Here is a 23,885-nt window from a genome sequence, read left to right as displayed (position 1 = left end):
GGAGAAGCTGAATGACCCAGTGGATAGGGTGCTAGGCCAGAAGTTAGAAAGACCTGAATTCAAATCTACCCTCAGACACTATTAGTTGTGTAACCCTGGGCAAGTCACTTCTACCTGCCTCAGTTTCCTTTTCTGTAAAATTGGGATAATAATTGCACCTGCCTCCCAGGATGGTTGGGAAGATAAAATGAGATAATAATTATAAAACATTCGGCACAGCACCTGGCACATAATAAGCACTATATAAATGTTAGCTATTAGAATTTTTGGATAGTCTAATAAATGATTATTTTTATCTACCATATTGTTTTTATTCATATAATCCACATTTTTCTAGGCTTCTAACATCACAGAATCATAGGATCATAGAATTAAAGCTGAAATGGACTTTAGAAGCCATTGAGAACCAGTCCCTCATTTACAGATAAAGAAACTTGGGTTTAAAGAGATTAAATAAATTTCCTCTTAAGTATCTGAAGCAGGATATGAACTCACAACTTCCTAACTCAAGATCTAGGTGGTCATGGGTAAGCTATACATAAGTGAGATCCATTTTATATTTTTTTGTGATTCCATGAGTCACCATGGTCTAAAATGTCATCACCTAGTAACCAATGTTCTGTTTATGCTACTTAACTAAGTTAGCTAGGCCTTGAACAATAGAAATAGGCTACTGCCAGTATACTTTGATAGGCCCTGCCGGACCTGAACCTTACAAGTATCTTTTGAGAACTAAGGGTCACCTCTAAGCCAAAATGAGACATCAGTGCAGAGTTTTCCTGAAGGGATCCTCTTAAATACTTGACATTACACATATAGGTTATTTTTCAAGAGTTAGAAGTATTTTGTAATATCCAAAGTGTCTGTGAAAACTTACAGGGCGGTTTCGAAGAAGTACAAGCTTGGTGACTTGAATGTTAACTTTAATTCCCAGGCTGTGGTGTTGAAACATATTGTATACCTGTTAATAAATTACAAAATATTATTTTTTAAATATAATTTCAAACAAGTATTAAATCAGTGAGTCTGAGAAAGTTAAACCAAAATTTAATGCCCCCAAATACATTTATAAAATAGAGTTCAAATGAAGTCATCTAAATTCATAAAATGCATGTTAAGAAAATAAGAGAGCAGATCATTTTGCTAAAGATCTAAATATCAACATATCTTAGAATTCAAATTACATAGAGAAGCTTTCTTTGATAAGCTTTAAGGTATTTAAATATTTTTTAAAAGTCAAGGAATAACATGAAGTTAGTAGAAAAGGATGAGAATTGGACTTGATTTCACCTAAATTCTAGCTAAATTAATCACAATCCAGGCTGGTTCTTCAGAGTTTTTTATAGTAAGACATTTAAAGCAATTACTAAAGTTTCTCCATACATGGAGATATTTTTAAGAAGGAAATGTCTACTAGATTATAAGCTCTTCTTAGGCAAGAGTAATATTTTATTTATATTTTTTATCTTCCTATGTACCAAAGTGCTTTATACATAGTAGACATGCTAAACTGAGCCAATCTACCTGGGACCGGCATCAAGTGAGGGAACTAGTGGGGCAAATGTTCAGTAACATGCTCTAAGCTATCCCCATACTTACAATTCTTAACAATCCTTATCAGTCTAAACAACTCTTATGACCAGTGTTTCTAAAGAAAAGAAAACTATTCCATTACTGAAGATACAGAAACCTAAACTAACACATTAAAAACAATTCAAGGTTAAAAACAGAGAGGAATGCAAATAACCTAAGATCAAATCCATTTTTAGTTCCCATTCCTTTTTTGAAATAAGTTAGAGAACAACACAGAAAATGTACCTGAAGATGGAATAAAGAGAGGGAAGGAAATGGGTTTTCTTTCCATGTCACTCCCTCTCTCCTCAAGAATGGTACCATATATTAAGTCTGGGATCAAATATTAACTCCTTTGTTGGCATTGAGTACTTCACAATCTTTCAAGTTTTATTTCACATTATTCAACCTCCCATACTCCATCCATTGGCATTCTTGTTATTCTTCACACTGTTGTATTGTCACTGTCTGTCCCCCATATCTAGAATGCACTGCCTCCTCATCTATGCCTCTTAGAATCCTTAGCACTACATTCTACATCAGAGATCTGCTCACCCCTTTAGGGGGTAGTGTACCCCCCCAACAATATATACACTTTAATATATTTTATATGTACATATATACATGAATACTTACATACAGACACATACACATGTATCCCTTAATAGAATGTAAGCTCCTTGAGGACAGAGATTTCTTTCTTTATTTACGTTCCCATCAAACTAGTCTGGGGGCTGGCACATAGTGGACATTTAAGAAATACATGCTGATTGACTGATAGGGAAAAAAAGGAAGGGAAAGAAAGGAAAGCAGAAGGCTAAGGACGGAGCTTTGGAAGAGACCTCTGGCTGTGAACTAGAAGTAAAAGAGGAGTCAGCAAAGGAGAGAGAAAAGATCAGTTATTGAAATCAGGAGAGGAGCCAGGGGTGTGTAGTGTTAAGAAGCCAAAGGAGAATTTCCAGACAGAGGAAATGGTCAGCAGTGTCTGATATTGCAAGGAAGTCAAAGAGAATGAAGGCAGAGTATTATATTTTACTGTATTTAGTTATTAACAGGTGGAGTAGAATGTGAGGGACTAAAGCCAGATTAGAGAGGCTTAAGTTTAAGGTGGTAAAAATTGCCTGGAAATTCCAAATTGATGTGTTTTATTTTCTAGGCAGCCTAAAAAGAAAAAAATGCAAGTTAGATTTCCGTGCCAGTAATGGATGACATTAGAAATTTCTTTATTTGCTGCCAAGATCACAGTGCTGATATGGCAGGAGCACAGAGCAAATATTATACTGGAAATTTAAACAGGGTCAAGTCAGGTGATAGGAAGGTTAAGCCAATTAGCAATGCTACATAAATGTTAGAAGGTCAAAGTGGGTTCAACATTATAATGTTTATCTTAATGATAAAACTGGCAATAGCACTTCATGACTCTTAAAATGTTTGAAAACTCTAAATAAAAGAATGAATCTTCCTCTCATTTAGGATTCCTGCACACATGGAGAAATAGGACACACTGGATTGACTTGAAAAAAAAAGTTTGGCATTATTTTTCAAAATTTCCCTTCATTAAGAAATGACAGTTATTTTTGACACCAGGCTAGTCATTGATTGGCCAAATATGAGTTCATTTCTTAATTACCTACCTCCCAAAATGGATAAAAATATAAAAAATATGTAACTTGCTCTCATTTCTATAATTTAAGAAATACAAATGGTCATAATTCAGACATTTCTTAAGAAATTCACCATTAGGCTCATTTCAATTTAAGAAGTATTTATAAACGTCTACTACATGGGGAAGTATTATGACAGATTCTGGGGAAGATACATTTAGATAAAAATGTGATTGATCCCTGCCTTGGGGGAGCTAATATTCTAGTAGAAAGATGAGATAAATGGAAATAACTATGCAATATAGCAATGCATGAGAACAACATTAGAGCAGCACAGAAAGAGGAGGTTGTTACCTACAGAAGGATCAAGGAATATTTTAAATAAAAGGTAACATTCAAACTGAGCTTTAAATTCTTGGTGGAAGCTCAACAGATGAAGAAAGGTAGGGAAAATACTCCAAGAAAGACAGAGTAAACAGATACATGAAGATGGAAAATTACAGACAGGGTGTATGCCAAACTGTAATAATCCAATTTGGCTCAAGCATATTGTTATGGAAAGGAATATCATTAAGAAAGATAGGAAAGGTTGGCTGGTCCTAGATTTATGGTAGACTAGAATGGATGCAAAAGACATTGCAAACATAATGCCAAGAGGGACTGATAAATGGCTGGATAGAAGATGTGAGGAAGAGAGAAAAGTCTTAAAATTATCCCAAAATTCCGAATATAAAAGACTAGGAGACTGCCACTAGCAAAATAAAGTGCTAGATGGTACCTGTTTATGAATGCAACAGAACAAAGAAGGAACATATTTGGGGAAAAGATAATGTCCAAACAATGTCAATGGAACATCCAACTTAGATGTGTACTTTAAGTAGCAAGACATGTGAGTCTGCACCTCAGAAGTCAAAGCTGGATATTGATATTTCAGAGCTGACTACATAGATATGGCTGTGGGAATGAATGAGATTTTTAAGAAAGAAAAAAAGATAGAAAAGAGGGTCAAAGACAGAAAGGGGAAGTCCAAACTTAAGGAGCTGACAAATGGAGCTAGTAAAGAAGACAAAGAAAAGAGTGGCTACATAGGTAGGAGGTAAACCAAGAAAGTAGAGTTTCCTTGAAGCTAAGGGAAGAGAAAGAATCCAGTTGAATAGAGTAGTCAAATGTGTCAACTGTTGCCAAAAAAAGTAAAGAAAGATGAACATTGTGAAGAAGCTACTGAATCCAATCACCACTGCCATGCTTTATTAAACTACTACTGTCAGCAAGACATTGAGTTATGTAGATATTGAAGGTTCAAAGGTGCATTTAAAAATAACCTTTGCCTTTTCAGAGCTTGTGTGCTGATGGGATAGCATGGGTGGGGGGGAGGGAGATACAACATACACTGAAAATGTAGATTGAGATTCTAGGAGGAAGAGGATAGACATTCCAGGGATAGGGAATGTACAATACTAAGGCCCAGTCTCAAGGAGGTCAGTGTGACTAGAAAGTAGAGGTCAGGAAGAAGAGTGATGTGAAATACATCTAGAAAGGTAGACTGGTGCCAGACAATAAAGAGTGTTAAATGTCTAGTGGACTGGGAGTTTATATTATCTCCTAGAAGGAATTCAGTGTTGAGGAGATCTTTGGTGAGTATTTCTAGGTGGCACAGTAAATAGATCCCCAGGTTTGGACTCAGGAAGACCTGAGTTCAAATCCAGTATCAAATACTAGCTATGTGACCCTGGGAAAGTGCCTTAAACATATTTGCCTTATCTGTAAAATGAACTGGGGAAGGAAATGGCAAATCAGTCCAGTAACCTCTGCCAAGGCAACCCCAAATGGGGTCATGAAGAGTTGGACACGACAGAAATGAGTGAACAACTTAAAGAAAGTGGTGAGCAGTAGCTAAATTTCAAGATAAAGAAATAAAGCAGAGGCACTGAGTGTAGCAGATATCTCAGGAAGTTTCAGAGACAGGAGAGAGATTAGATACTAAATGGATGGGATAGAAGCATCACAAGAAAATGACTTAATTTAGGATTGTGGAAAGATGAGCACCTTTAGAAGGTCCATAGGAAGGAGGCAGTGTAGCTGGAGAGAATGAAAGAGATGAACAGCTCAAGCAAGGTCCTGAAGGAGGCAGGAGACAGGCTCATGAGCACAGATGAGAGGATTTAGCTATGAAGAATCATGCTGCGTCTTCTGTGAATGTCAAGAGGAAACAAAGTAGGAGGGAGAAGGGAATAAGTAAGGATGCTGACAAGTTTTGAGAAATGGGGGCAGTAAATTGAGGAAACTCAAATCTGAACAGCCACAAACTTCTTAATGAATTATAACATCTCACATCCAGCAGAAAACCTGGATACTAATTTACCTTCTAGCTGAACAATAAACCAATCTTCATCATGTTTAGATCTTACTTAAAGACTTCTGGACTTTAAGAGGTCGTAGGTTCTCCTTAGTGACAGGTATCTCTCATGCAGCCCATTCCATTTTTGGATAGCCCTCATAGTCAGGAAGTTTTGTCCTTAAATCAGGTCTATACATGCCCTTGTAGCTTTTATCTATTGCTATTAGTCCCACCCTAGGGGGAGAAGCTGAAAAAGTCTAATGCTTCTTCCACTGACAACTTTACATACTAAGTCTTCTCTTTTCCAGGCTAAACAACCTTAATTCCTACAAGAATCCTTGTTCAAACCCTCCAGATAATCAATAAGAGAACATGTCATCTGCCTCCAGAAGAAGAACTGGTATTATCTGAATATGTTTTCACTTTCCTTCATTCTTGTTTTTTTGTTTGTTGTTGTTCGAGTCTTATTGTATAAAATTACTAATATAGAAATGTTTTACGTAATTGCCCATGTATAACCTATATCAGATGGCTTTAAGGGAGAGATAGAATTTGGAACTTTTTTAAAAATATGTTGGGGCGGCCAGGTGGTGCAATAAGAGTGCTGGCCCAGAGCTGGGAGGCCCAGGATCAGTTCTGGCCTCAGATACTTAGCAGCCACACAAAATATAATTGGCCATGTAACCTTGAGCAAGTTACTTAACCCCAATTGCTTAAAAATATGTTAAAATTATTTTGAAATGCAATTGAGGAAAGATAAAATATCATTTAAAAAAGACTATCATGTATCTAGTCTTGGACACTATTCTTTTCTGAATAAAGCTCAAGTTTACATTTTCTTTCTTGGCTACCCAGCACACTGCTCTTATGATTGTAACATCATAGATGATTTAGAACTTGAAGTAACATTAGAGGTTATCTAGTCTAACACTAATTTTACAGAGGAAAAAACTAAGTGATTAAGTGACCTGCCCAAGGACATAGATAGTAAATAGTAGAGCCAGAATTTGAACCCAAGCCCTCTGGGTTCAGCATTTTTTTTTCACTAAATGATAGTTTATATAGCATCTACAGTTAGGTAAAACTCTCCAATCTAATTTCAATAACATACTCTCCAGGGGTGCTTCCCCCATTTGTACTTCTCAAATTGAGTTTTGAAGCCCAAGTTCCATTACCATGAAACATCACACAGTCTTCTACAATCAAGCTCTTTTTCATTCATTTCCCTGTGAGCATTAGTTCTAAATCCTTCCCTCCTTTGTGTCATCTGCAAAGTGGATAGACATGCCATTTGTTCCTTTATCCAAGTCATTAATGAACCTATTAACCAGCACAGTGCGAAGCACAGGTCCCCGAGGCAGTGCACGAGAGACTTCTTTCCAATTTAGATCGTGGGCTTCCCGAAGACTAGGGCTGTCTTTACCTTTCTTTGTATCCCCAGCACTTAACACAGTGCCTGGCTCACGGTAGTCACCTAATGAATGCTTACTGACTAATTAACGTTGACTTCAGACTACTAATGATTGTTCTTTCTACCCAGTCTGTCTCCATTCGATCAGTGAGCAATCCACTTAATTTGTACCTTATTTAGCCCACACCATTGTATCTTCTCCACAAGGACAGCATGAGAGACTTGCCAAATGTTTAGATAAAAGATAAGCAAGCTAAACTGATATCACCTTCCTCAACTAGTCAAGCAATTTTGTCAAAAAAGGAAGTAAGAGTAGACTGGCACGACCTGTTTTTGATGAGGCCATATTGGCTCTTTGTGATCCCTTTCTAGTTAACTAACCACTCCTTTAATAACACTTTCCAAATTTTTCACAAAAAGTCAATGTTATTGCCCTGTATTCTGAAGCATTCACTCTATTTTGTTTTTTGAAAACTGGGATATCGTTTGCCTTTCTCCAGTCCAGGTGACCCCTCTAATTCTTTAAAATCCTTCTGAATGTAGGTTTTGGATGGCACTAGGGGCATGAAGAGAGGGGAAATGTTTGGATTATTCACTGTAGGAGATGGCATTGGGAATCAGGCTTGTATATGAAAATTTTAGCTTTCATTAGGCTAAAAATTTTGAGAGATAAAATATGTGACCCTAAGAGTAAGACACTGCGACTTATACAGTTTTCTATGCTGTTAACATAAACACTTTACTTCCACAGCCACAGGCTAAAAAAAATGAACCTGTTTAATGTCTAAAACACCAAAACACAAAAATAAATGCTTTTTTTCTAAATTCAAGGAATAAATGGTAAAGCTATTTCTCAATGCCATTTTCACAACTGACATAAAAGAAAAGAAACAAACTAGCATAAATGGGCATAAAGTCTCAAAAATTGAAAATATATTCTGGCAAGGGAGTTTCCTCTTATCTCTAAATTTCATTTTAATTTAGAGATTGTCACTCAGAGTTGTATTTGGTACCAGAACTACATTCCATTATTTTTTCTGTGTGTCATACTGTTTCCCCTGGAGCAAATCTACACAAGGAAGGTGTCAGAAGGAAATAAACTATAAAAAGCTTTATGCTTTAAATAGTGTTCTATAGTAATTCTGCAGATAGACATGTTGCCACATCACCCAGTTGGAAGGGCTGATGGCCAAGATGACATACATCAAAGCCTTCAACTGGCATATAGGTTAAAGTTTTATTTTCCGTCACCCAAAATGGTTCTTGCCCTTTAATGTAAGCCAACTCTTTCAGTTGGATTCCAAGCTGTATGGGCATCTGAGCCAGGCATCTGCCACTAGGCATGAGCTTTTAAGTTAAAAGTTAAACAGAGTATATGAGAGAAATTTTTTGACTCAGAATATCCTATGCATGCATTGCTGCCACAGCCATGTAGCTAACTGTTCAAAAAAGAAATTGGACAATGGCCATTAGAAGAAGCAGGAGAAAAAGATTTAATAAAATAAGTGAAATTTAATTTTAAAAACTTTTTTAATTTTCCTTTTTCATGGGAATTTGGAGTTAGGAAAGAGCTCTGAATCCCTATTTTCTATATGATACCCATGACTAACCAACAGTCAATACCCAAGTAAAGCAAAATGGCAAAAAAAAAAATGACCCCCAAATGGCAACAATGTTGGAGGGGGTTATAGAAAAATAGGTACACTAATACATTATTGGTGGAGCTGTGAAATGGTACAACCATTTTGGAAAGCAACATGGAATTATGCAAATAATATTACTAAAATATTCATATTCTTTGAACCAGAGACTGACTAGGCTTATACTCTAAAAAAAAACATTAATGGGGGGGGGGAGTCTCCAGATATACCAACACATTTTTAGTGGCACTTTTTATGATAGCTAAGAACTGGAAACAAAGTAGATTCCCATCAATTGAGGAATAGCCAAACAAATTGTGGTATATGAATGTAACGGAATATTTTTGTGCTAAAAGAAATTATGTATGTGACAAATCTAGAGAAGCATGGAAAGATCTATAAGAAGTAAAGCAGAGTAATGTAAGTAGAATTAAAAAACCCAATATAACACAGTATCTACACCAATATAAATGGAAGAACTACTATACACCAAGAAAATAAAAACTGAATGTAACAAAATTATAAAGATCAAATAGGATTTAAATAAAGAGATATGAGAAGACCCTTCCAATCTACCCTTTCATGAAGGTGGAAGATCCATTGGTGTTCCACATTGCACAGGTTTTTCGACTTTTTCAATGCATCAATCAGTTGTGTTGATTCTTTTTCCCTCTCTAAAAAAGTACTATTTGTCATAAGGGATGGCTCTCTGGGAGAGGTAGAGGAAAGGATATATGGGATAATATGATGACACAAGAAACAGAAAATGTTGTTTAAAAACATATTTTTACAAAAAGGAAGAATGGGGCGGCTAGGTGGTGCAGTGAATGGAGCACTGGCCCTGGAGTCAGGAGGACCTGAGTTCAGATGTGACCTCAGACATTTAACACTTGCTGGACATAAGACCTTGGGCAAAGTCATTTAACCATAATTGCCCTGCCTTCCCCCCTCCAAAAAGCAAGCAAGCAAGCAAGCAAGGAAGGAAGGAAGGAAGGAAGGAAGGAAGGAAGGAAGGAAGGAAGGAAGGAAGGAAGGGCTTGAATAGGAAAGGAAAGATGGTGACAAATATAGTTTAAATTTATGTTATTGTATAGAACCTATTTTTACATATTTTCATTCATCTAGATGAGATAATATTTCTAAAGTGCTTGCTAGCACAGAGCTTCACACATAGTAGACATTTAAGAAATGCTTGTTCTCTTCCTCCTTCTCTTATGTTTCTATAGGTTTACATGATCTCATTTAATCCTCTAAACTACCCTTAAAGATAGTGCAACAATATTATTACTCCCATTTTAGAAATTAGAAACCTTGTAAGGAAATGATATAAGTATTATTATTCTTATTTTACAGATAAGAAAGATGAAGTGGTTCATGTATGTTAATACTACTAAGTAGTGTAGGAGGCAGGCTTCATAGACAAGTATCTTCTGACTCCTGGCCCAGTACTTTTCCTACCATCCCAGTAGTTCTCAAAATGGGGACCAAGGATCCCCTGGAGGTCCCCATGACCCTTTAAAGTAGTCTGCAAAGCAAAAAAATCATATTAATGTTGAGATATCATTTTCCAATTATAATTCTCTTCCCTTTTCCAACTATGTATCCTTATGAAGCCAAATTTTCTTCATATACTTCAACCAAAATACATAATGCAACAGACTGAATACAACTATATGAGGATCCAGCTGTCTTCTATTAAGCCAGACATTAAAGAGATTTGTAAAAAATATGTAAAACAATGCTGTTCTTCTCATTAATTTTTTTGTTTTGGAAAATACTTATTTTTCATTAAAAATACATGTAATAGGTTTATTATTGCTATTTTAAATCAATCAAAAGTTAGTGTTTAAAAATTTATTTTTCAAATTTTAATGCAGTAAAACATAAAAATATAGTCTACGAAACAAAAGCTCTTTGGGGTCCCCAATAATTTTAAGAGTTTAAAGGTATCCTGGGACTAAAAACGTTTGAGAACTGCTGCTCTCTCTATACATCATGAAGCCTCTCCTATGTTGATTGAAGAGGGAGGAAATATTGCTGGCAAGTTTGAGTAGGAGCAACGAAAAAGTGATGAAAAATGTTATAGGACTGAAGATTATTTTAATGTCTCCACAGTATTACCTTGACTGATGAATCATTGCAGGGCTGCTATGTGATAAGCTCCCCAGGGAAAGATACATGATTTCTCAGTAGACACATTTCATCTAGTGTTCCATGCTATGCACATGTGAGGGGCTGTATTATCCAACACAATTCTAGTTACCAAAGTGATGTTTGTGGTGTATTTCATATGATAATTTAATTAAATTTACATTACTTTTCCTCCAAATAGGACTTATCTGAAACATATAATACTTCCAATTCAATTCTATAGTTGCTATAGCACACACACACACACACACACACACACAATTCTCTATATAAAACAGATTACTTTCCAATTTGACTTCCCAAATCCTGGACTTGTGACCTCAATCCCACCTATTTATCTCTATAATTTGCCTTTGAACATAACTTTCCTAAATAAGGACATATTCCTAAATAAGGGCACAGTATATTTATAAAATCAACACAGATTGAGCTTCTTTTACTTGTACAACAACAACTTAGATCATCTGGATTTTTTATATTAGGGTAGAGACATATTGGCTAGAGATATACTGTTCACAAGTAACCTGAATGCACAAATATTGGAAGTCTGTGTATTAATGAAGTTCCAAGCACATGGAAATAGTCCATATAGCCTAGTTACCACACTTTGATATCTAACTGCGACAATTACTGTAAGCATTAAAATCAAAAAGCCTTTAATTATAAAATTTTACACTTATAACTGAATATTTCAAAGGTCTGTGATTTTATCAGTGTGGCTATTCGCTCCATTGATGAACCCACTTTCCTTCGACGCCTTATAGAATGTTATCTTTGTAGGTGCAGTCATGAGTATCTCTGAATGTAGTTAGGCTGGTCTTTCATAGACATACAGAGGTCTCTGAGTAACCACATAGTGTGGAGGCAGTATTATTTCCCATGAAAATAAATTAATCATCAAATTCTTATTGTGTCTACTTAATTAAATGTGTCCATGACTTAGTATAAGATATTCTCCTGTTCTGATGTGCATTTGCTCCTGACCTCCACGTCTTAGGTCAAGGCTGGCCCCAGCTACTTTTTTCTAAGAAACCTTTTCTGACTACCCTATTATTAGGGTTTACTCCCTTCTGAAATTAGCTTTCATTTGCTTATCTGTTTGTCTGACCCCCAGTAAAATATAAACTTCTACAGGATAGGGAGTACTTTTAATTTTGTTTCTGTGACGCCAGGAACTTGACTAGTGGCTAAACACATTTATCATTAATATTTGATAACTGGAATTAGGAAGAAAAGTATAATAATTTGAGACTTTAAGGTAATATAATTAGTAAGTGCTAAATTCTAAAATTCTAAAAAGGAAATAGTGCCTGAAGAGAGTGATGTTTAATGTAGCAATCAGAGAAGACTTCTCAGGGGAGGACTTTTGCTAATCCTTATGGAAGACAAATAGGGTTTTGATAGATAGAGAACAACTTTTCATCTGGAAGGAACAGAATAAAAAAGGGCACAAAGGCAAGAAAATATACTGTGCATTCTAAGGAGGTCATGCATTCTGGTAGAAAGAACACTGAATTTGTAATCAGAATATCTGGTGTTTGAATGCCACTTCTTGCACAGAGGCATGGTAAAAACCTTCTGAGCATTCAATTAATTATCTGTCTACATAGAAAATAGTACCTCTCAATTACCTACACCACACAGTGTTCTGATAGTTCAAATGAGATCATGTCTACAAAAAGATATTCTAAATAGTAAGCACTGTATTTGATTACCATAAGAGAGGCATTTACCAGCAATTTTCTTTGAAAATAACAACAAATAAAGGGAAATACAGAAAATATAAGGCCTTATTGTATATCAATTTTTAAGGAATCTTTGACTCAGTAAAATAACAGCCATGAAAGCTCTTTTCAGTCTCATACATGCATTATAATAGTATAACAGACAACTATAGAGATAACTTTTTCCTCAGGCTGCTGAACGCTAATATCAAATGAGGTCTTAAAGAGATATTTGCCAACAAGATAGAAGGTATATTATGAAATTCTCAAACAAAGAAGGAATTTCTATTAGTGAATCTCCAAAGTCAGAAATCTAAAGGATCTCCAAAGAATCCTGTTCCAATTTTATTGGGCCCCAGAATGCTATAAAACCTCCTCAGTGAAATCTACTTTAATTCAAAATAGGTTAATTTAACCATCCACACTAAAACAACTAAATGGATGAAAATGTGTTAGGTGGATGATAATATAAATAGGAAGCTGTAAAACTGACCCATCAATATGTATGCCTTTGATAAGTGCTTCAGACAGAAAATTAAATAGGCCTGGAAAAAAACAAAATATTATAGACTTAGAGTAAGCAAATTTAGAGATCATCTGGATCAACACATTCATTTTTCAAAGGAGAAAAACGAAGCTCAGAAGAGGGAAGAACCTTTCCCAAGGTTACAGTAGTGGTATATAGTAAAGCCAGGATTCAAATCCAGGCCCTCTGTTTCAAAATTCAATGCCTTTCTCCCTATACTACATTAAATTAGAAGGCTTCTAGAAAATTATACTTCACTTTAAATAATCCCAAATTTCCCACCATTGCAAAATTCCAAAAATTTTAGTATCATTATTTTCCTAAAAATTCTATGTGGTTCCATATCTCAAGAAATAAAATTATAAACAATCCAAAGGACAACAGAAAGACACATAGTGGGCATAAAGAGACTACAACACATAACCAATGACTACTTTCATGCAAGAAGTAGCATAAAAAGCATTTTTGAGGATTTGCATGATCAGAAAAAGAGATGGATTGGTTAATTAGAAAAACTAAGATAAAATATAAAGAGACTGAGTGAGCAATGGTATATGTGAGGTAATAAAAGAACAAGAGAAAGACATCTTGGATGAATTCTTTATGAAGGATTGTAGATTGTTGGAGACCTGGAGGAGAATAAGGACACTAACATGTTATTGGTGGAATAGCAAATTTGTCTGTCCATTCTGCAAAGCAATTTGGAAAAATACTCCCAAAGTAACTAAACTGTGCATAGCTTTCTACCCAGTGATACCACAACTAGAACAGTGATCTAAAGAAATCAAAAAAAGGGGGAAAAGGACTCATGTGTACAAAAATATTTATAGTAATTCTTTTTGTAATTGCAAAGAACTGGAAAATAAAGGAATAACCATCTATTGAGGAACAGCTAAGTAAATTGTGGCATATAAATTTAACTGAATATTGTGTTATAAGTAAATAAGATAAAGCATCTTATCTATCTCTTGACAAGTTAAAGAGCATCTTTTAAGCACCTATTATGTGACAGGCACTATAGTCACTATGCTAAGCACTGGGGAAATTAAAAAAAGGCAAAAACAGTTCCCGCCTTCAAGGAGTTTACAATCTAAGGGGGGAGATGACATACAAACATCTATGGATAAATAATATATAAACAGGATAAAATGTAGATAATTACAGAGAGAAGAAACTAACATTAAGGAGAACATAGGATTTTAGCTTACACTTGATGGAAACCAAGGAAGCCAGGAAGCAGGGGTGAGGAGGGAGAGAACTCCAGGCATGGGGATATCCAATGAAAATTCAAAGTCTGGAGTTGTCATATCTAGTTGAAAGACCAGAGAATCCTTGAATAAGGAGATTGGTGACAAGAGATAGGAGTGACAGGAGTCATTCCTATGAATAATGAGAAGAGTAACATTGAGTGGTAGAGTATAGGAAGGGGAGTAAGGCGTAATACTAGAAATGTACAAAGAAGCCAGATTGTTAAGGGCTTTAAAAGTTTAAAAGAGAGGTAATAGACTGAAGATGCTGAATGACACCCAGCTTTTTAGATACTTTCAAAATGGGAATTTGTTTCACCTCATATGTATGTTACAAGGCTTTGGTTTTGCTTTGTTTCAGAGGGATGAGATAAAAAGGTGAGGGAGGATAGAGATAGGGTAGTCAAAAAAAAAGATAAACAAGTAAGTCAAAGTGGCATCTTTTTTTTTTCTTTAAAGCATAGAATAGACAGATGAGGAAGAAGCATAAATAAACACAGCAGCTTTAAAAGCTAAGACTGAATTTTGTATTTGCTTAAAAAGAAAAACAAGTTTTACATAATGGAAATTTGAAGTTTCAGATACAATCCTTTTTTTTACTGTTTCATTTCATTTCATTCAGAAATGCTCATTTTATTTGGCATTCATGAAGTTCTGAATGAAAATAAATAAAAATATATATTTTTAAAAGGATTAGAAAAATATAGATAAGAATAACACAGGATGAGAAGGCACAGAGAAGCTGTAATCTCTTATGAGTGGAATTTGCCCAGCAGATGTACAAGGTTAATACTGAAATGATAAGAAATAAGATTTTATTGGTATTATGGGGTCATATTATAGGAGGTCTTCAATGTTGTTTTGTTTTTTAAGGAATTTAGACTTGAAAAAAAGCAGAATAAAAGGACACTTTAGGCTGAAAGGCAGCATGAAACAGCGCTGGCCTCTGAGGGGAAAAGTCTGAATTTAAATCTCAGCTCCACATTTGCTTTCTATGGTAACCCTTAGCAAGTCACATTCTTTCTAAATATGTCTCCTCCTTGCATGGAAAAAATGAAGGAATAAATAAGTGAAAGGTTCAGTGGGTGGGGAGGGAAGTATTGGGAGAAATATATATATATTTGAAAATGCCTATTTTAATTTTTTATTTATTTTATTCTGAACTTAAGGAATAAAACAAGCATTTCCATAACATAGTAGAATAGGGAAAAAAGATGATTGCACATGAAACTGAAAATCCATTATTTAAATAAATAATAAAGTTTCATGTAACTTTCTTTTTCTTCCCTTTTATCCTTCCCTCCACCCTCCCTTGAGATGGCTACCATTAGACATAAATGTGTGTGTATATATGTAAAACCATTCTACACACACTTTTATTTATTGGTTCTTTCTCTGGATTCAGATTTGCAGTTAATTTGGGTATTTATAATAGTCAAAATGACCTAGTCACTCAAAATTGTTCTTATAACAATATTGTTGTTACTGTATACAACATTCTCTTGGTTCTGCTCATTTCACTGTTCATGCAAGCCTATTCATGTTTTCCTAAAATCATTGAGCTCATCATTTCTTACAGCTCAGTAATATTCCATTACAATCACATACCACAACTTGTTTAGCCATTCCCCAATTGGTAGGCATTCCTATAGTTTCCAGTTCTTTGTCACAAGAAAGAGGCTATAAATATTTTAGAACATATCAGTTCTGTTCCTTTTTCTCTAACCATCTTGGGAAACATACTTACTAGTGGTATTGATGGGTCAAAGGGTCTAGGCAGTTTAATAATTCTATTGGTATAATTCCTGGTTGCTCTATAAATGGTTGGACCAGAGAAGCCAAGATGGTGGTGCAAGCAGTAAACCATGGCAACTGGCCCATACTTAACCTCCAAACAAATAAAACAGAACCCCAAAATAAAAGCTGGGACAGCAGAACCAGCAAAAAGATGGGATAAAACCATTTTTAGCCAAAGAAACTTGGTAGTTGGCAAGAAAGGTCCGTGTCACTTGGGTGAAAGGGGAGCACCACCCAGGACGGGAAGCATCCCGGCAAGCCAGCAGCAAGACTCACATCAGCAAGCTAGAAGGAAATCCTGAGTCCCAATGTGATGGAGCAGGCAAATGCCAATGACAGAACCTCCCACGTGGCTTAGGATAACCAGGGTAACTGGCAGACTCCATCTCCTAAAACCACCCTGTGCTTCAGCCTAGCCCAGGGCAAAGAGGCACCCTCTAGAGGCCTGACCACAAAGTGTTTCATTGCAGCCACTGGGAAATGCAGAAGTACCCCACTGGGCCTCAGCACACACAAGTTATCACCACTGGGACCTCTGCTCAGCACCAGGTAAACTGCCAGATACCTACAGCTTCTAGCAACACCAGCTAACTCCCAACCCACTCCTACAGTGTACCTACCACCAGACAGGAGGGTCCACCTTGGAGTCTCAGGGCAACATCAGCACAACACAGGTTGTGGTTAACAGCCCCTGGCATAAGAAACCTCCAACAGTGTCCCTTCCACCCAAGAAGGAGAGCTCAGATTTAAAAGAAAGGAAAAAGACCAGAGAGGGCAGGGAGGATGACACGAATTCAGAAAAGGACAACAATGTCAAAACACCTACGGGCAAAACTCCAAAGAAAAATGGGTACTGGTCTCAAGCCCAGAAAGATCTCATGGAAGAGGTCAAAAAGGAGTTTAAAAATCATATGAGAGAGATAGAAAAAAGATTGGGAAAAGAAATGTGATACAAGAAAATTATGAAAAAAAAGAGTTGGGGGAGCGGCTAGGTGGCACAGTGAGTAAAGCTCTGGCCCCAGAGTCGGGAGGACCTGAGTTTGGTTCCGGCCTCAGACACTTAACACCCACACAAAAAAACTAACCTTGAGCAAGTTACTTAACCCCAATTCCCCTCCAAGAGGCAAAAAAAACAAGAGTCAACAGTCTAGAAAAAATGCTTAGAAAGAATTTGCCAAATAGAAAAGGAGGGACAAAAATCCACTGAAGAAAATAACTCCTTAAAGAGTACAATTGGTCAAATAGAAAAAAAAAGCACAAAAGCTAATTGAGGAAAACAATACCTTAAAAGATAAAATTCAGCAAGTAGAAACTAATGACTATTAGACATCATGATTCAATCAAACAAATTCAAAAGAATGAAAAAAAAAAGGAAAATATCTTATCAGAATCACTGGACTATCTGAAAGCCATAATCAAAAGGAAGACGTGGACAGCTTCTTTCAAGAAATTATCAAGGAAAGGTACCCTGATGTCCTGGAATCAGAGGGCAAAATAGGCCTTGAAAGAATCCATCAATCACCTCAGGAAAGAGATCCCAAAATAAAATGGTTGGACCAGTTCACAATTCCACCAACAGTGAATTAATGTCCCAATTTTTCCATATCCTCTCCAACATTTGTCACTTCCCCCCTCAATCATTTTAGCCAATCTGATAGGTGTAAGATGATATCTCAGAGCTGTCCTAGTTTACATTTCTCTAATCAATAATGATTTAAAGCATTTTTTCATAAAACTATTGAGTGTTTTGATTTCATCATAAAACTGCAGAAAAAAACAAATTTTTAAAGAGCATAAAAATACTTTAAAAATAAATCAAGTTTAGGCTTAATATTTCTTAGCAAAGGCAACTGGAGCATAACGGCAAAGGTCTCCTTCTTATTACCATTATGACCATGGACAAGACACAAACTGTCTGGGCTTCAGTCTCTTTTCCATAAAAACAAAGGAGTTGGACTAGAGCAAGGATTATCCTTGGTTTTTGTTTTTTGTTGTTGTTCTTGTTTTTGTCATTGTTCCCTTTGGTAACTGGTGAAGCTTACAGACACAATTTCAGAACAGTGTTTGTAAATGCATAAAATAAAACACATAGGAGGGTAAAAGAAAATACACAGGAAACTATGTTGAAATACATTTATCAAAACATTTTTAAAGGGGCGGCCAGGTAGCACAGCAAGTAAGAGCACCGGCTCCAGTGTTGAGAAGACCTGGAGATCGAATCCCGGACTCAGACACTTAGCACCCACCCAGAAACACCTGGCCATGTAACCTTGAGCAAGTTACTTAACCCCAATTGCTTAGGGGCAGCCAGGTGGTTCAGCGAGTAAGAGCACCGGTTCCAGTGTTGGGACGACCTGGAGATCGAATCCCGGGCTCAGACACTCAGCACCACACCCAGAACTAACTGGCCGTGTAACCTTGAGCAAGTTACTTAACCCCAATTGCTTCAAAAAAAAATTTTTTTTAAACCAAGTTCATGGACCCCAAATTAGGAACTCCTAGACTAGATGATCCCTAGGTCCTTTCTAGATCTAAATCTTTTGATCTAAGCAGGGGTGGGGAACCTGCAGCCGCTAGGGCACACGTGGCCCTCTAGGTCCTCAAGTCTGGATTCAGCCAAAGGGCTATGCTTGAGGACCTAAAGGGCCACATGTCACCTCGAAGCCACAGGTCCCCACATTTGATCTAAGGTATTTTGCTACACAATAATACAGAGGGAATGGAATGGAAGCACAGGCAGGATTTAGTGAATAATTGAATGTAATTAGTGATAAAGAAAAATGAGTCTAAGATGATGCACACATTTAAAGTCCAGGTAACCAGCTAGAAGGTGCAGTGGATGGAGTACCAAGCCTAGGGCCTAAAAGACCTGAGTTCAAATCCAGTCTCAGACACTTATACTAGCTGTGGGCAAATCACCTAATCTTGTTTATCTCAGTTTCCTCATCTGTAAAATGAACTAGAAAAAGAAATAACAAACCACTCAGTATCTTTGCCAAGAAAATTCAAATGGGATCAGAAAGAGTTGGATAGGACTGAATGACTGAATAACAACAAGCATATAAAGCTAATGACAGAGGTAGGAAAGTTCCGAAGTCGAGCATATTTTTGCTTGTTTTCTGAAAGGGATGATCAGAAATGCTTAGCTCAGGGTTTGGGGGGTGGGGTTTAAATGTTGAATTTGAGACACTGGTACGACTTCCAAGTAGAAATGATCCAGATTCAGGCTGGAGGTAAGGCTGTGACAGTTTCTGGCTACGTCAACCAAAGAAGCCATGAGAACTGATGCAATTTCCCTGAGAGGAGAACAGAAGAGAGAGACAGAAGAGCAGATCAGAGGAACACTGAGAGAGTAGAAGGAGAAAAAGGCACCCATTAAGAAGACAGAGAGAAACTGCTTAATGGCTCAGAAAAGACCCAAAATCATGCAGTTTTGCCAAAATCACACAAGGAAAAAGTTTTACTGAAGAGGAAGTTTTCCGTAGTTACAGGGATAAGATAGGTAGGTGACATGGTGGATAGAGCACCCAACCAGGAGTCAGGAAGACCTGAGTTCATATCTGATCTTGGTTACTTACTAGCTGTGTGATCTTGGGAGAATCATTTAACCTATGTTTGTCTCAGTTTCCTCATGTATAAAATGGGGATGATAACAGAACCTAACTCCCAGAGTTGTTGTTAAGATACAATGAGATCATATTTGTGAAGCACTTTGCAAACCTATAAGTACTATGTAAATACTCCTATTCATTTTTGTCATTATTATTATTACTACAAGGAGATAAGAGAAAATAAGGACACAGTAGGGCCATGGCAAATTTTTACCGCCTTTTAAAAAATCAGAAACTCATTAATAGTGACAAAACTATACGCTGCTGTTGGTTTGCTTTTTGTTTTTTAAACTAGACATTTGATTAGGAAATATAGCTTAGGGAAAAGGAACAAGAACTAATATTGACCCCAAACATAGTCTTGAACTTATGATACACATTTTAAAAATCAATTTATACTATAATGATGCTGGAATAATAGACCAGGACTGAATTATAAAATCTTGGAATTGAAAGGATCCTTAAGAATTATGTAGTCTAACCTCCTACCCAATTTAGGAAGACCTTTTTTGACATCCTTCAATGGTACTTCCCCACTCTCTACTTAAAACATTTTCTGGAACAGAGAGCTTACTACTTTATAAGGCATCTTATTCTATCTTTTAACAGCTCTAAGAGTTAGAAAACTCTTCCGCAGATGGGGTTAAAAACCCTATACATCTCCAACTGAAAAATGATCAAAGGATATGAATAAACAGTTTTCAGAGGAAGAAATTAAAACTATCTATAGTCATATAAAAATGCTTTAAATAACTATTGATTAGAGAGATGCAAATCTAAACAACTGTGAGGTACCACATCATACCTATCAGAGTGGCTAACATGAAAAAACAGGGCAATGATAATTTTGGAGAAGAGGTGGGAAAGTTGGAACACTACTTCATTGCTGGTGGAGCTATGAGCTGATACAACCATTCTGGAGAACAATTCTGAACTATGCCCAAAGGGCTATAAAAATGTGCATACTCTTTGACCAAGCAATACCCCTTCTAGAACTATATTCCAAAGAAATCTTAAAAATGGGAAAAGGATTCATATGTACAGAAATATTTATAACAGATCTCTTTGTGGTGGCCAAGAAATGGAAATTGAGGGCATGCCCATCAATTGGAGAATGGCCGAACAAGTCATGGTATATGAATGTAATGGAATACTACTGTACTATAAGAAATGATAAACAAGCAGACTTCAGAAAAACCTGGAAAGATGTATATGAACTGATGCTGAGTGAAGTGAGCAAAGCCAGGAGAACATTGTACATAGTAACAGTCACAGTCTACAATGACTGATTTTGATAGACTTAGCCCTTCTCAGCATTACAAGGACCTTAAACAATTCCAAAAGCCTTCATGATGGAAAATGCTATCCACATCCAGAGAAAGAACTACGGAATCTGAATGCAGAGCAAAGCAGATATTTTCTTTTTTTGTTATGTTTTGTTTTTTATTTCTCATCTTTTCTCCCACTCATAATTCTTCTATACAATATGACTAATGTGACAATATACTTAATAGGAATGTATATGTAGAGTCTATATCAGATTGCAGACCATTTGGGGGGGGGTAAAACTAATGGAAGTAAATGTCAAAAACTAAAAATAAATCAATTTAACATAAAAAAATCTCTATATAGTTTACACTAACTCGTTTAGCATGGCCATTTGAAAGAAGTCTAATTCTTTTTCTTTTAACTGGCAGCCTCAAATTTTCTCTTCTCTTGACAAATATTATCCCTAATTCTTTTAAATGTTTTTCATATGATATGACAAGGAAAACTCTCCCTCCTTTGTCACCACCCTCATTTTCTAAATACATAGTCTATTTGGAAATTGCATTGGTTCTCATATTGGCTTTCAAGTAAGATAGCTGTTTATATTTGCTTGCCCAAATTTTTGTTATTCTGATTATTCTTCTCTGAGTAGGCAGCTTGACTATATTCCTCTTAAAATGCAGGACTTGAAAACTGAATATAATATTCAAGGAGTGGTCTGACTAGTTCACAGTAAAGTAGATCTATTACCTCCCTTTATTGGGATACTACTTATTCCTACCTAGACCTATCTCAACTTGTAATAGCTTTTTAGCAGCTGTGCCACAGTGATAATAGATTGAGCTTGCTGTCAATTACAAACCCCTGTCTCCCTTTCACACAATCTTCAGCTAAATCAGGTTTCCCATTGTATAACTGTGAATTATCTGTTTTTAATCTAAATTCCTTTAAATTTCATACTGGTAGCCTTGGGCTATCACTCTTGCCTCCTGAGGATTTTTGGAATCTTAATTATGCCATCCACTTCTACTATCATTGTGCCATATGTAAGATTTGATAAGCATAAATTAATGAGGAAACTTTTCAAATGAACAGGGTCAACTATTGAGTCCTTTGGAAGGCCACTCTCTCCTCTTTTCTCTATATTAATTCCTTCATGAACCAATTCAACTTTACATGGTGCTCTTCTTTTGAAACTTTGGCCCCCTTATAATGTTGCTGATTGTGCCCTGCCAAACCTCCGTCCTGCATAACTACTATCATCCACTGCCTTTGCTACTAGACTCATGCTGTTATACACAGGTGGAGAAAATCACACAACCATTCTGACTTGGTCCATTACAAATTTGTTACACAACCTCAAGTGGGTACTCACTGCTGCTAGGCAACCCTATTAAACCTTTCTTACCAACTCCCTAACCCTCTCAACACAGCAGCTCTTACAAACCTTTCATCCATCCTCAAATCTCCCATGGCTCCTCTTCTCCCCACTTCTCAGATGAGAACCGTGCCTCCTACTTTACAGAAAAAAAAAACATGATGCCATTCATTAGCCATGAGCTACCTCTTCTCTCCTCTTCTATACTCCATATCATTCACATCTCTTCTTTAACTATCTCCTCTTTCACCCCTCTCTCATATGAAGAGGGGCCCTTACTTCTAAACCAAGGCCTACCCTTCCACAAACAAAAGCAATATCATTCCATCCTGTCTTCACCAATGGAGAATGTCCCTTCTTTTACCCACACTCTATAACTTATCTTCAATCTCTCTCTCTGTGATAGCACCTTCCCTCCTACCTACAAAGCATTCCCATATTTCCCCATCCTCAAAAAAGCCCTCACTTGATCTTTCTATTCCCACTATATCATCCAATATTTCCGCTGTCCTTTGCAGCCAAATTCCTTGAAAAGGCTATCTACAAGAGATGCCTCCACTTTCTCTCCTCTCACTCTCTTCTTTGTTGTTTAGTCGTTTCAGTTATATACAACTCTTCATGACCCTATTTGAGGTTTTCTTGACAAAGATACTGGAGTGCTTCACCATTTCCTTCTCTGGCCCATTTTCCAGATGAGGAAACTGAGGCAAATGGGTTAAATTTGCCCAGGATCACATAGTTAATAAGTTTCTGAGGCCAAATTTGAACTCAGATCTTCCTGACTCCATGTCCAGTGATCTATCCACTTTACTTCTTAGTAGCCCCTACTCTCTTTTTAATCCCTTACAAATTAGTTTCCAACCTCATCATTCTACCAGAACTTCTCCCTCCAGTTACCAGTGATCAATATCTTCTTCACCATGATCATCACAGCTTTTCTAGTGTTAATGTAATTTTCTTTGATAGGACACTGACCTGTGTATTATATGGCATAGTGACATGGCATTGGGCCAGTAGAGGTTTTTGAACAAAACTTATTATAAAGATCTTCCTGACCTCTGTAGCCTTTGACATAGTTGATCCCTTTCATCTTGATGCTCTTTTCTAAGTTTTCAGAACACTTATTGTTGATTCTCTTCAATATGCCCCCCTCTCTACTCTGATACTCCACCACACTGGTGCAAGCCTCTCATCAATGCACACTTGAACTAGTGCAATGGCCTGCTAGTAAGTCTGACTGCTTCAAGCCTCTCTACACTCCAAACTATGCAGTTAGTGGCCAAAGTGATTTTTTCCTAAGCATAGATCTGACAATGTCACCTCCCTCCTCAAAAAACTCCAGTGGCTCCCTATCAAGTCTAGCATCAATACAAAATCCTCTGGCATTCAAAGCCCTTCATAGCATCCTCTCCCTCCCCCACCTTTCCAGTCTTCTTACACATTACTTCCTGCCATGCACTCTTTGGTCCAGAGTCAATGGCCTCTCTTTCCTTCTTGTTCCTGAACAAGACACATCATCTCTTGGTTTCTGGCATTACATCTGTCTGTCCTCCATGCCTGGAATGCTTTTCTCCCTCATCACTACCTACTTACTTCCCTGGATTCCCTCAAGTCCCA

At 36.7% G+C, this 23,885-nt stretch overlaps 1 protein-coding gene across 2 annotated transcripts in view; it reads right to left on the bottom strand.

Annotated features, from left to right (window-relative positions):
* ADAMTS17 (ADAM metallopeptidase with thrombospondin type 1 motif 17) overlaps window positions 1-23,885 on the bottom strand; it is a 523,726-nt gene that overhangs the window by 410,530 nt on the left and 89,311 nt on the right. For both annotated transcript variants that reach the window (XM_069098470.1, XM_069098471.1), the window contains one exon: window positions 878-961. In XM_069098470.1, the coding sequence (XP_068954571.1) occupies window positions 878-961 (84 nt within the window). The remainder of the gene's footprint in view (window positions 1-877; window positions 962-23,885) is intronic.

The sequence above is a fragment of the Petaurus breviceps genome, unplaced genomic scaffold (assembly GCF_028583685.1).
Source record: "Petaurus breviceps papuanus isolate PSGF00001 unplaced genomic scaffold, PetGlider_PUasm1.0 37, whole genome shotgun sequence".
Taxonomy (NCBI): Eukaryota; Metazoa; Chordata; class Mammalia; order Diprotodontia; family Petauridae; genus Petaurus; species Petaurus breviceps.
This window is presented reverse-complemented; position numbering and strand designations above follow the sequence as displayed.